General features: G+C 41.8%; 1 protein-coding gene across 1 annotated transcript in view; it reads right to left on the reverse strand.

Moving 5' to 3' along the window:
- TMC1 (transmembrane channel like 1) overlaps positions 1–13,130 on the reverse strand; it is a 354,777-nt gene that overhangs the window by 35,795 nt on the left and 305,852 nt on the right. The window contains exons 12-14 of the mRNA XM_038769999.1: positions 9,799–9,941; positions 1,752–1,896; positions 951–1,145 (exon numbers count right to left, since the gene is read on the reverse strand). Of these exons, the coding sequence (XP_038625927.1) occupies positions 951–1,145; positions 1,752–1,896; positions 9,799–9,941 (483 nt within the window). The remainder of the gene's footprint in view (positions 1–950; positions 1,146–1,751; positions 1,897–9,798; positions 9,942–13,130) is intronic.

Consider the following 13,130-nt stretch of genomic DNA (forward strand, 5'->3'; position numbering starts at 1 on the left):
GAGTTGACTGGATAGCCTGGAGAAGAAATAGTTGAAAATGGGACTTGATAAATGGATTTTAATACACACATATGTATTAAATAGCACACACTTTAATATGTGTGTATTCCTCAGAAAATGGTGACGGCTGTTCTTCATTCACACTGTGAACAGAATAAGAGGAAGTGGGTTTAAGATGCAGAGTGAGGACTTTAGGTTTTCAATCAATCAATTTATCAATCAAGTGTATTTATTGAGTGTTTACTGTGTGCAGAGCACTGTACTAATCACTTGGGAGAGTACAGTATAACATAGTTGGTATGTTGGTATCTTGGTATCTTAGTGGGTATCCTTCCCACTAGGAATTTACAATATAGAGGGGATTTAAATATAAGAAATATATTTTTTTACAATGAGGGCCATTATGAGTTGCCCGGAGAATTTAAATGGAATCCCCTTATGTGGAGGAAGAGCTTAGTACAGTGCTCTGCACACAATAAGCACCCAATAAATACAATTGAATGAATGAATGAAAATAGAATACATTTTCATCTGCTGGGCTGGTTTAAATATGGTTCTTCCTGAAACAGGAGGATGGATTTTAGGACCTTTTCCTCTTTGACCCATGTTTCCATGAGCTTCACAACAGTGCAGTGAGCTGAAAAAAATGTAAGTTAAGTTTTCTTACTAAATGAAAAAGGAAAGAAAGAATTGAGGGAAGTTCAGAAAGATCAGCTAAAACAAAAATACATTTAGCTTCACCCATCCTTCTCCAGATAAGAAAATAAGAAAAATGAGCCATGTACTCAATGCTGACAGAAGTTAGAGAAGCAGGGTTGAGTAGGAATTAATGAATGTAAGAAGCCAAGAGAAAACCAAGCTGAGTGAGAGAAGTCAACGTTTATCATTACACTGCTCCAACCCAAAACAGAAGAGTCAAAGGCAGTTTTAGAAAGCATGCATGGACGAACTTCATTCTTTTCCCACCACCCAAGTGTGTCTGGGTCTTGCAGCGCAAACTCCTGGGATCGCTTCACAACCCAAAAGATGAGGTATCCGCTGCCGGCAAGTGTGCAAAACACGAAGAAGTTAGCGAGAACCCTCAGGAATCGGATCAAATGAACGTTTTCTTCTTTCCGGCTCTCTTGCTCCTCCAGAATAGCTTCCTGTACTTATGAGAAACAGAAAAGAGTAGCTCAGTTGACCCACATGAAAGGTCATGAGTCCACAGAGTATTTTTCATAGCTGAGCCACTTGAATGCAATTTGATACGATACCCAAGGAGGAGAATTGGGGGTTGAAGAGGAAGGTGAGGGAGTTCCTCTTACTCTACTTCAATCTCTATGACCTTCAGAACGTGCTTAATTCTGACCGGAATGCTTGTCCCTTTTGGCTTTTTAAGAAGGTATCTCAAAATATTAATTTGAAATTGTACTTTGTTCCAAAGTATTCATCATTTGTGAATAATTAAAATCTGTTTTTCAGCTACTAAAAGAGATCAGAATTCAGGTCCCTTATTTCTTGTTTTATGCCCATGACAAATGCAGCCAAATTCAGAAAAATGGGAGAATGCTGCAAAATTGAAACATTTCCTCAAGGATATTCCAGTTCCAGCATAACTGTCCCTAAATTCTAGCCAACATACATTGAGGACCACATTATCTATCCTTCTATTTACCATGGAGATATTTTGGCCGAGTGACTCTCGTGATTTTAAAGATATTTTGCTCTCTGGAATACAAGGTCAAAGGCTGTGGTCGTCTCTTTCATACCTTAAAATTCATTGTGATGGAGGAAAACTTGTTATCTGCTGTTTCAGGATTCCCAATCAGGAAATCCCAACTTGTGAACATTTTCCAGCTGAAGTTAAAAGTGGAGTCATCGCCACCTCCATCGTCATCAATGTTCTTTGCCATCCTTTAAGTCCAGACATGGAAACAAAATACCCATGAACCAAAAGACAAAGAAAAGAGAGTCAATCAATCAATCAATCAATTGTATTTATTGAGCACTTACTGTGTGCAGAGCAACTGTACTAAGCGCTTGGGAAGTACAAGTTGGCAACATATAGAGACGGTCCCTACCCAACAGTGGGCTTACAGTCTAGAAGGGGGAGACAGAGAACAAAACAAAACATATTAACAAAATAAAATAAATAGAATAGATAGGTACAAGTAAAATAAATAGAGTAATAAATACGTACAAACATATATACATATATACAGGTGCTGTGGGGAAGGGAAGGAGGTAAGGCGGGGGGATGGAAAGGGGGAGGAGGGGGAGAGGAAGGAGGGGGCTCAGTCTAGGAAGCCCCCTAGTCACAGTCACAGTCATGGCTAGAGATTTCAACTTTGGAACTTTCATAATTTCAAAAGCTAGCATTCATCAAATTCAGTGTTAGAAACAGAAATTCCCACAGCACTCCAGGAAAGGGCCATGAACATTTATCATCTTGAGAGTGGTCTGTACTCTGTCATCCTTGGGTGCCAATGACCTTGGTGGGAGAGGAGAAAGAGGGAGGGAACCAGAGGAAAAGAAAGCTGGGACATGGGTTTCTGCCTTCTTTGGGGGAATTTCATGTCACTCACTTCCCTCGGATTTTCCCTGGGATTTCTCCCTGGCAGCATTTCCACAGAGATAATCCCCAAATCAAAAGCAATTTTAAATGCATCCATGTTTACAGCAGATCATTAGGGAGACTTCAGGGAACCCTGCCTAACTGTCTGTTTCACCCTGTAGACTGTAGGCTCATTATGGGCAGGGTTCATGACTCACCAAGTCTTTTGTACTGTACTCTCCCAAGTGCTTAGTACAATGCTCTGCAGTAAACACTCAATAAATACCACTGATTGAGCAACCTTGATCTCTCCTGAACAGTAATGTAATAATGAATTAGAATGGCCCCTTAGTGGTCTGAAAGAGTCAGTGTTCTTCCCAAATTGACTGACAATTGAAGGAAGGTCTTAACCATTGGGGAGAATCTACCATTGAAGGTTGTTTGTTCTTTCACCTTAAAAAAGTAGTCCCCTTGAATAAATCATTCAAGGTATTTATTGAAAGCTTATTGTGTGCAGAGCACTGTACTAAGCACTTGGGAAACTATAATATAACAGAGCTGGTAGACAAACCACAAGTGCTTTAAATATTGCTTTTTGCATTTATGGCTAAAACTCCTTAGGCCTGAACAGTAATAGCCTTTGATGCTGCCAAATAATTTCCTAAATGGCTGGACATGTTGGTTAGTTAGAGTCCTTGTGCCAATGTATTACTCCAGTTGTTACTAATGTCTGCCCTTGTTCTATTTTATAGTACTTGATGCAAGTAATTATATGCCAATTATATGCCATGCTGCGGGAGAAAAAGGAATTTAGGTCTCAAATATTTCACTGACCTCATGGTCAGAGAAGAACAAAGCATATCTTAACCGTGATGAACCACAATTATCATACTTAGCATCATGACCCAACTCTCCATACATATATATCTGTTGAGAGTGTGTGTGTGTGTGTGTGTGTGTGTGTGTGTGTGTGTGTGTGTGTGTCTGCATGTATGCACATGTGTTGGGCCCAAGGCCTGGAATGAATTAGGCAAAAGGCAAAGCCATGGCACTTAAATTGTACCTCTTCTGGCTATGGATGTTCCCTGCCATTCTAGTCGCCATCACTATGGCACTGATGAATGTACAAAAAGTTAGGGGAAATTTTTGCTACCTGATAAAAACTTAGAAAAATTTCTTAGATTGTGAGCTCCTGGTTGGACCAGGGACTGTGTTTAATTCTCATCTGGATACATTTTACATTTTCCCAGTGCTTAGAACAGTAGGTGCTTAATAGATACAAATGAATGAATTAATTTAAAAAAACATTTTATAGGGCAGAGTGAGCTTGTGATACAGAATGTTGCCTCTATTCAGGGGTTAAGACAATAGAATATTTGTCACTGAGAAGAGATACTTGACACCCCTTCTCATTAACACTGTAGCCAGAATCACTTGCTGGATAAAGAGTTGCTCTATATCCTGGGAATTTCCAAAGCAGGACAATATCCTTGCCAAAGATAGGAAGGAAAAGCTAGTTGCTTTCCAGTCCAGCTCAGGGTCCCACCATAAGCAATGCTTTCAGTGATTAAGCTACTCCCAAGAGGGACGATTAAATCCCAGTGTTTTAGTGAATCGGGAAGAGGTCAGTGAAATTCAGATTGCTAGGGTGCTGTTCACTGGCAAAGTTGGGGATGAAGGTTTCGGCTGCTCCTATCCTGAGCATCCACCTCTCCATCCCCCCGTCTTACCTCCTTCCCTTCCCCACAGCACCTGTATATATGTATATATGTTTGTACATATTTATTACTCTATTTATTTATTTATTTTACTTGTACATATCTATTCTATTTATTTTATTTTGTTAATATGTTTGGTTTTGTTCTGTCTCCCCCTTCTAGACTGTGAGCCCACTGTTGGGTAGGGACTGTCTCTATGTGTTGCCAACTTGTACTTCCCAAGCACTTAGTACAGTGCTCTGCACACAGTAAGCACTCAATAAATACAATTGATTGATTGATTGATTGAGCAGATCAACAATCTAGCATGCATAATGTCTGAGGTATTCAATCATGGAATCCATGTCATACAGCATTTATTATCGTAATATGAGCTTTGTGTACTTCAAGTAAAGTATTTTTAAATTTTCCCTCGGGACTTTTACAATTTCATTTTTGATCTGTTGGATGCAATAATTAAATGACTTTTTTGATGCTGATGACAGTAAATGTTGATGTCCAAATCTGGGAATCAGTGTTTGACTGTCCAATTAATGACTTCCCTATTAAATCAAAACTGGACAAAGGCCACTCAGAAATGTTTTCAGATCTGTTTGAGACTCCCTGAAACATCACACTGGATCTGACTTTCCACGGGTCACAAAAAAGGCTCATGTTATCTCAGCAATAAGGAACCCACCCCAAGCCTCACTGAACAGTGGAGCAACAGTTGAAATGATAAGAATTTAGTAAAAAGCATGAAGCAGCGTGGCCTAGTGGGAAGAGCATGGGCCTTGGAGTCAGAGGACCTAGCTTCTCAACCCAGCTCTGCCACTTGCCTGCTGTGTGATCTTGAGCAAATCAGGTCACTTCTCTGAGCCTAAGTTTCCTTCTCTGTAAAATGGGGAGGGACTCTGAGCCCCATGTGGGATAGGGACTGCAACCGACCAGACTGGCCTGCTATCTACCCCAGTGCTTCGTACAGAACTTGACACATAGAAAGTGCTTAACAAATACCATAATCATCATCATAATCATGAAGGCCAGCATGATAGTTGGCTTTGATATGCTTACTAAAAATATACATTTATAACCGATGCTGTGCTGTGGGGCGAAATATCAGAAGGTGGTTGCTAGGGAAACCTCGGTAACCTCCACTGTCCTTGCTACTGGTATTAGCCAACTAGTTCCACGATTCTCGTTGAACCTGTGGAGGAACACTGTGGCCTAGTGGAAAGAGCTTAGGCCTGGGAGTCAGAGGACCTGGGTTCTAATCCTCATTCCACCAATTGCTTGCTGGGTGACCTTGGGCAAGTCACCTAACTTCTCTGTGCTTCTGTTTCCTCATCTGCAAAATGGGGATTCAATGCCTGTTCTCCTTCCTATTTAGACTGTGAGCCCCAAGTGTGACAGTGACCGTGTCTAACCTGATTAACCTGTGTCTACCCCAGCACTTGGAACAGTGTTTGGCACATAGTTGGCACATATGCTAAACAAATACCTTCGGGAAAAAAAATACAAAAAACGTTCCACTATGTGAGTTGCTCTCAGTGGTGGTCCTTGGGTCAGAAATTTTTACCATTTACTTTTGGACCATTCACCTCCCTACCACAGTGAGGTATGGATCCACCTCTGGGGAGGTTTTTTAAGTACAATTGTTGAAACAAAGGAAATGTCCTATTTTTTCTAGCATACTCTACTTCCTGGTATACTCTTCATTTAGCCACCACTGATTCTTTGGTGACAAAAAAATCTTTTTTTCTGCATAAAGATCACCGAAAGTCCTGGGAGGTTTTGGAGAGAGGTAGTTTACTCTCTCTTAGTGCCACAATAGCAACTCCATATCTAGCCAGTTCATGCACTAGTAGGTTTTATAAGCTGATTACTGTTTTCGCCATCGCATAGCGTATTGAGCTACCATGATGCAATGGTTGTTTGCTTAGTGAATCTTTTTTCTGTCATTTGTTTTTGCTCACCTGTCATATTAACAATAATAAGAATAATAATAATAATTCTGGTATTTGTTAAGCACTTACTATGTGCAAAGCACTGTACCAAGCGCTGGGGTGGGTACAAGCAAATCTGGCTGGACACAGTCCCTGTCCCACATGGGGCACACAGTCTTAATCTCCATTTTACAGATGAGGTAACTGAGGGCCAGAGAAGTGAAGTGACTAACCCAAGGTCACACAGCAGACAAGTGGTGGAGCTAGGATTAGAACCCAGACCCCTTTGACTCCCAGGCCCATGTTCTAGCAGTGAGCTCAGTTTAGCTTGAGGCTCTAGATCATAATCACTGAAAACAACAAAATGAGCTTAAGTTACAGCAGGAGAAATTTGGAGTGGGAAGAATTTCTTGACTCTCAGAGTCATAAAACACTGAAATGTACCACCAACAAAGGCTATGGACTCTCTAACCCTGGAGATCTTGAAAAAAATAACAGACAACCAACTACCATGGATGATTTACTTATTCACTTGCCTGTAGGCAGTGTCCTTGAGGAGATCTCTCAAGGTCTTTCCAACTCTATGATTCTATGATTGGTTCTATGGTATTTGTTAAGCACTTACTATGTGCCAGGCACTGTACTAAGCTCTGGGGTAGATACATGCTAATCAGATGGACACAGTCCCTGTCCTACATAGAGCTCACAGTCTTAATCCCTATTTCACAGATGAAGTAACTGCGGCAGAGAGAGGTGAAGTAACTTGCCCAAGGTCACACAGCAGATGAGTGGTAGATCAGGATTTGAACCCAGGTCCTCTGACTTCCAGACCCATGCTCTTTCCACTAGGCTATGCTGCTTCTCTGGCTGATGATGATGATACTCACCTATGGTTCCTTCTCAAGGTCCATGACTGAAGCAATATTGGCAGTGATGTCTGCTGTATTTTTTGAGATGCATTTCAAGTCCCCAAAGTTAATGTGACCAGACACTTAAATAATAACCTTAGACATATATCTCTGATACTACTTTTTCTTGAATTAAGATCAGCCTGTCCAAGAGGCAAGCGATGGCTTAAAAGTTAATTGGTAGGGAATCTACCTGTCCAATATTCCAACATGTCTTTTCTACCCTAGCACTTTCAGATAGATGCTGGTTACTCAGCATATGGTCACTTAACATTGCATGAACAGAAAATGAAGTCTCAGTTGAGATTTTTAACTCTCAACCTAAGATAGGCCAGGAAATTCATTAAAGGCTAGTACATGACCTCAGTGGTCCAGCTGACCAAATTAACTGATTTACCTAGTTTTCTATCAATGCTCTTGAGTTTGCTGCTGCAGATACTTTTCATGTAGAAAATAAATGGGAAGTTACTTTATTCCCCCTTGAAATTCTTTCCTAGGATCAAATAAATCCTTTTCCAAAGCAAACCACAAATAGACGTCTAATTACTACAGCAGTCATTCCAAGGGCTATTTGTTTATCATGATTTTACATTGCCAAAATTTTTGTAGGATGGCCAGGGTAGACTTTAAAAAGGTGCACCTTCCCCAATATGTATGGATCGTACAAACACAAAGCAGGCTGGAAAGGAAAAGAGGGGGTCAAAATTTGGGTTTCCTGTGTTTTACACAATATTTGTTTATACCTTTCAATTGCTAAAAGGCTGATATCTTATCTTGTTCCAAATCTGTCCCTCCTTGCGGTATGAGAGGCTAACTCATAATGAGAAGCAACATCAAGGCCATTTCATACTTCATTTGTAATTGTTTCCTCTTGGAATTGAAAAAATCCCACACAAGCCTGGCTTTAAAATAGTGTACACTTAGTGTTGCCATAACACATATTTTCACTACTTTGGCTATAGCACTATATCCAAAACTGAACTCCTTATCTTCCCACCCAAACCATGTCCTCCCCCTGTCTTTCCCATCACTGTAGACAACCACAGTGTCCTCCCTATCACACAGGCCCGTAACCTTGGCACTGTCCTCGACTCATCTCTCTCATTCCACCCATATATTCAATCTGCCACAAAATCCCGTCCGTTCTACCTTCACAACATTGGTAAAATCCACTCGTTCCTCTCCATCCAAACTGCTACCACGTCAATCTAAGTGCTTATCCTATCCTGCTCACTGTACCAGCCTCCTTGCTGACCTCCCTGCCTCCTGTCTCTCCCCACTGCGGTCCATACTTCAATCTGCTGCACAGATCATTTATCAACATAAACATTCTGTCCATGTCTCCCCACTCCTCAGGAACCTCCAGTGCTTGCCCATTTACCTCTGTCTCAAACAGATACTCCTTTCTATTGGCTTTAATGCCCATCTTACAGTACCTCACTGATCTCCTACCACTACCCAGCCCGCACACTCTGCTCTTCTAGTGCCAGCTTACTCACTGTGTCCTGATCTCATCCATCTCACTGCCGATCCCTTTCCTATGTCCCTCCCCTAGCCTGGAACTCTCTCCCCACCACATATGCCAGATCACCACTTTCCCCAACTTTAAAGTGTTATTAACAACACACCTCCTCCAAGAGGACTTCTCCGATTAAGCCCTCTTTTCCCCAGCTCACTCTCCCTTCAGTGCCATGTGTGCACTTGGATCTGTGACCTTTGGGCATTTGATATTCACTCCACCTTAGTAGAGTCCTCTGCAAATAGTAAGCATTCAATAAACACCACTGATTCATTGATTATCAGGGAAAACAGGATGTTCGTCGGCTAAATGAGCCTGTTTAGATACAGGGGAATGTAGTGTCAGAAGAAAAGTTTTCCTTCATGTGGGGTTCCACTACTTACCAGCTGGGTGACCTTGGGCAAGTCTGTTAACTGCTATGCACTGCAGCTTCCTCAGATGTAAAATGGAGACTAATACTTACCTTGGCCAATTCACATAACTTCTCTGGGCCTCAGCTTCCTCATCTTCAAAATGTGAATCCAATACCTATTCTCCCTCACACTCAGATGATGAAGTCCATGTAGGACAGGGCCTTTGTCTGACCTGATTTTCTTATTGTAGCTACCCCAGTGCTTAGAATAGTGCTTCCCTGCTAGACAGCAAGCTCTTTGAGGGCAGGGATTGAGTCACCCGCCTTTATTGTACTCTCCCAAGTGCTTAGTACAGTTCCATGAACAGTGTGGCTGAGCGGATAGAGCACAGGCTTGGGAGTGAGAGGTCATGGGTTCTAATCCCAGCTCTGCCATTTATCTGCTGTGTGACCTTCAGCAAGTCACTTAACTTCTCTGTTACCTCATCTGTAAAATGGGGATTAAGACTGTGAACCCCACGTGGGACAATCTGATCACCTTGTATCCTCCCAGCACTTAGAAAAGTGCTTTGCACATAGTACGCACTTAACAAATACCATGCTTAGCAAATACCACTATTATTATTATTATAGTAATTGCTCAATAAATATCACTAATTGATTGAGTGATTTTGCAAGAATGCAACTTCCAGGTTATGGGAGAACTAGGTGTACCATTCAACCCATCTGTGTGCCCTTGGAACATGAAACATCAACAAATCAGAGCCAGTGCTCAAAATCACTCCTCACTCAGTTACAAAAATCATTATTTTTGCTCCCCTGGAGGCAGATGGAACTTACGATCTGATGACAACAAGGAAGCTGTATCCTATGCAAGCTATTCCTACAAGAAAGTAGGAAAGTGGCAGTCTGAACTTCAGCCATCCAATCGTTCGCTGATTGCTGTAATATCCATAAAAGAGAACCGAATATTGTGCCATGCCCTGAAAAATCCAAAGACAAATCAATTTAATCGATAGAGTCAAAAGTCATGGTGCAAAATAATAGCAAGTGTATCAAGGAATGACAAAACAGTAGTGACTCTGGGCATGATCCCTGTCATGCTCTGTTTAATAGTGAATTATCTGTTGTCAAGATGACTTGCAACCACAGTTCACTGTGAATGCAATGACTTCTAATCAGTCACAAGATTGAACTATTCATTCATTCATTCATTCAATCGTATTTATTGAGCACTTACTGTGTGCAGAACACTGTACTAAGCTCTTGGGAGAGTACAATACAACAATAAACAGTCACATTTCCTGCCCACAATGAGCTTACAGTCTAGAGGCGGGGAGACAGACATCAACACAAACAAATAAAATTATAGATGTATACATAAGTGCTGTGGGGCTGGAAGGGGTGAAGAACAAAGGGAGCAAGTTGGGGTGACACAGAAGGAAGTGGGAAATGAGGAAAAGTGGGGCTTAGTCTGGGAAGGCCTCTTGGTTTCAATAAAGCTTTGAAGAGAGGGAGAATAATTGTCTGTTGGATCTGAGGAGGGAGGGTGTTCCAAGCCAGAGGCAGGACATGGGCCAGGGGTTGGCAGTGAGACAGGTGAAATGGAGGCACAGGGAGAAGGTTAGCACCAGGGGATCGAAGTGTGCATGCTGGGTTGTAGAAGGAGAGAAGGGAGGTGAGGTAGGAGGGGGCAAGGTGGAGGCGTGCTTTAAAGCCAATGGTGAGGAGTTTTTATACGGTGCAGAAATGGATGGGCAACCACTAGAGTTTTTTGAGGAACGAGGTGACATGTCCTGAATGTTTTTGTAGAAAAACTGATCTGGGCAGCAGAGTGAAGTATGACTGGAGTAGGGAGAGGCAGGAGGTTGGGAGGTAAGCAAAGAGGCTGATGCAATAATCCAGGCAGGATAAGATGAGTGATTGTATTCACATGGTAGCAATTTGGATAGAGAAGAAAGGGCAGATTTTAGTGATGTTATGAAGGTGGGAGCAACAGCATTTAGTGATGGATTGAATATGTGGGTTGAATATCAGAGAGGAGTCAAGGATAATGCCAAGGTTACGAGCTTGTGAGACAAGAAAGATGGTGGTGCTGTCTAGAGGGATGGGAAAGTCAGGGGAGGACAGGGTTTGGGTGAGGAGATAAGGAGCTCTGTTTTGGACATGCTGAGTTTGAGGTGACAAGAGGACATGCAAGTAGAGATGTCTTGAAGACAGGAGGAGATGTGAGACTGGAGAGCAGGAGAGACATCAGGACTGGAGATGTAGATTTGGGTATCATCCGCATAGAGATGGTAGTTGAAGCCATGGGAGCAAATGAGTTCTCCAAGGGAGTGGTTGTAGATGGAGAAAGGAAGGGGACGCAGAACTCAACCTGAACTGAACTGAACTAAACCATCATGCTGTCTACACTCCATTACATTTACATTGCTTTCCACTTGCTTACTATTACAATTCCTCCATGTACGTTCTAGGTCCTGAAGTCTCAGGGCCAAGCCTCATCCATTATTTATGATGGGAGATGATGATGGAGTCTCATCGTCATCACCATCTTCATCATCACCATCGCCATCACCACTATCATTATGTATTTACTGGGAGCCTATTTTGTGCAGAGCACTGAATTAGGTGCATGGAAACATACAATAAAAGTAAAAAAATACAGTCCCTACCCTCACACTAAAGTTCAAGATCCCCAGTTAATTCTCCCACTACTTCCCCAATTAATCCCTCTTTTCACCAGCTTGCTCTCCCTTCTGTGTCATTGATTCATTCATTCAATTGTATTTATTGAGTGCTTACTGTGTGCAGAACACTGTACTAAGTACTTTCAAAGTACAATTCAGCAGCAAATAGAGACAATCCCTGCCCACAACGGGCTCACAGTCTAGAACTTGGATCTGTGACCTTTGGACATTTGATATTCCACCCAACTCCCACCCCCACAGGACATCTCTAAATTGCATATTCTAAATGACTTATTTATTCATCTAAATATCTGTCTCCCTCTCTAGACTGTAAGCTCATTATGGGTAGGGGCTGCGTCAGCTAATTCTGTTGTATTGTACTCTCCCAAGTGTTTAGTAAGATGTTCTGTACACCACGAGCAGTCAATAAATTCCATTGATTGATGGATTGATTCCCTCATGTCATGCATATATGTCTGACCAGTTTATTTTATTTTGAACTCTCTAGTTGTAAATATTTTTATGTTTTCCTGCCCCATTAAAGTGTAAACTCTTTGTGGGTAGGGGACAGGTACCTTCATTATTCTGTACTTCCCAAGAACCTTGTTCAGTGCACAGCATCAAGAGAATTCTCAGTAAATGCTGCTGCTCCTACAACTGCCAACTCCCTCAGGCAAATTGGGCAGTGTTTTTTGTTCCCCTTAGCTTGTTTCCTTTTTCTACTTCTCCAGGTTTTCTTCACAGTCCCATACACTTTGAATAATTTCCCACTTGGCATCCACTACGCCAAACCTTTGTTCACACATAAGACTCTTCTTTAGTCCCCCCAACATCCTAGAAACCCAAAGGGAATCAGGGAGAGGATATCTACTTTTGTAAACATTATGCTGATCTGAACATTTCTTTCTGGTCCAAATTAAATTAAAAATTGTAAGGTCAAAAACCAGAGACAGTAGATGTAGAGCCAATTTATTTTCCTAGTATGTAAGCTCTGGAGGGCAGAAACTGCAAATCGTTTAATACATTTTACCACATCTAACAAGCCATAGTCATGCAGTAAATATTAAAGTATCCATCAATCAATTGGCTCAATAGTGGCTTTACCTCACAAATGGTACCCGCTCACCCCTCCTCCGCTCCCTTCCTCCTCTCCAAATGTGAATCCTCAGACGTCTTGTAAGGAATTCTCCTGAATATAGTACTAATGAATATAGTACAGTCATGGGAGGAGTTATTTATTGTAATAATAACAATAATAATAATGATAATAAATAGTGCAGAGCTCTTCAGCAATTTCACTCACTTGACTCCCAGATTCTGAGGTGGACGGAGGCAATGGGACTATTATCCCTCACCAAGAGATGGGAAAACCAGGGCTCTAAAGGGGTTAGTGATGAGAAGCAGCGTGACATAGTGGATAGAGGCAGGGCCTGAGCCAGAAGGACCTGGGTTCTAATCCCAACCCCACCACTTCTCTGCTGT

The sequence above is a fragment of the Tachyglossus aculeatus genome, chromosome X4 (genome assembly GCF_015852505.1).
Source record: "Tachyglossus aculeatus isolate mTacAcu1 chromosome X4, mTacAcu1.pri, whole genome shotgun sequence".
Lineage (NCBI taxonomy): Eukaryota > Metazoa > Chordata > Mammalia > Monotremata > Tachyglossidae > Tachyglossus > Tachyglossus aculeatus.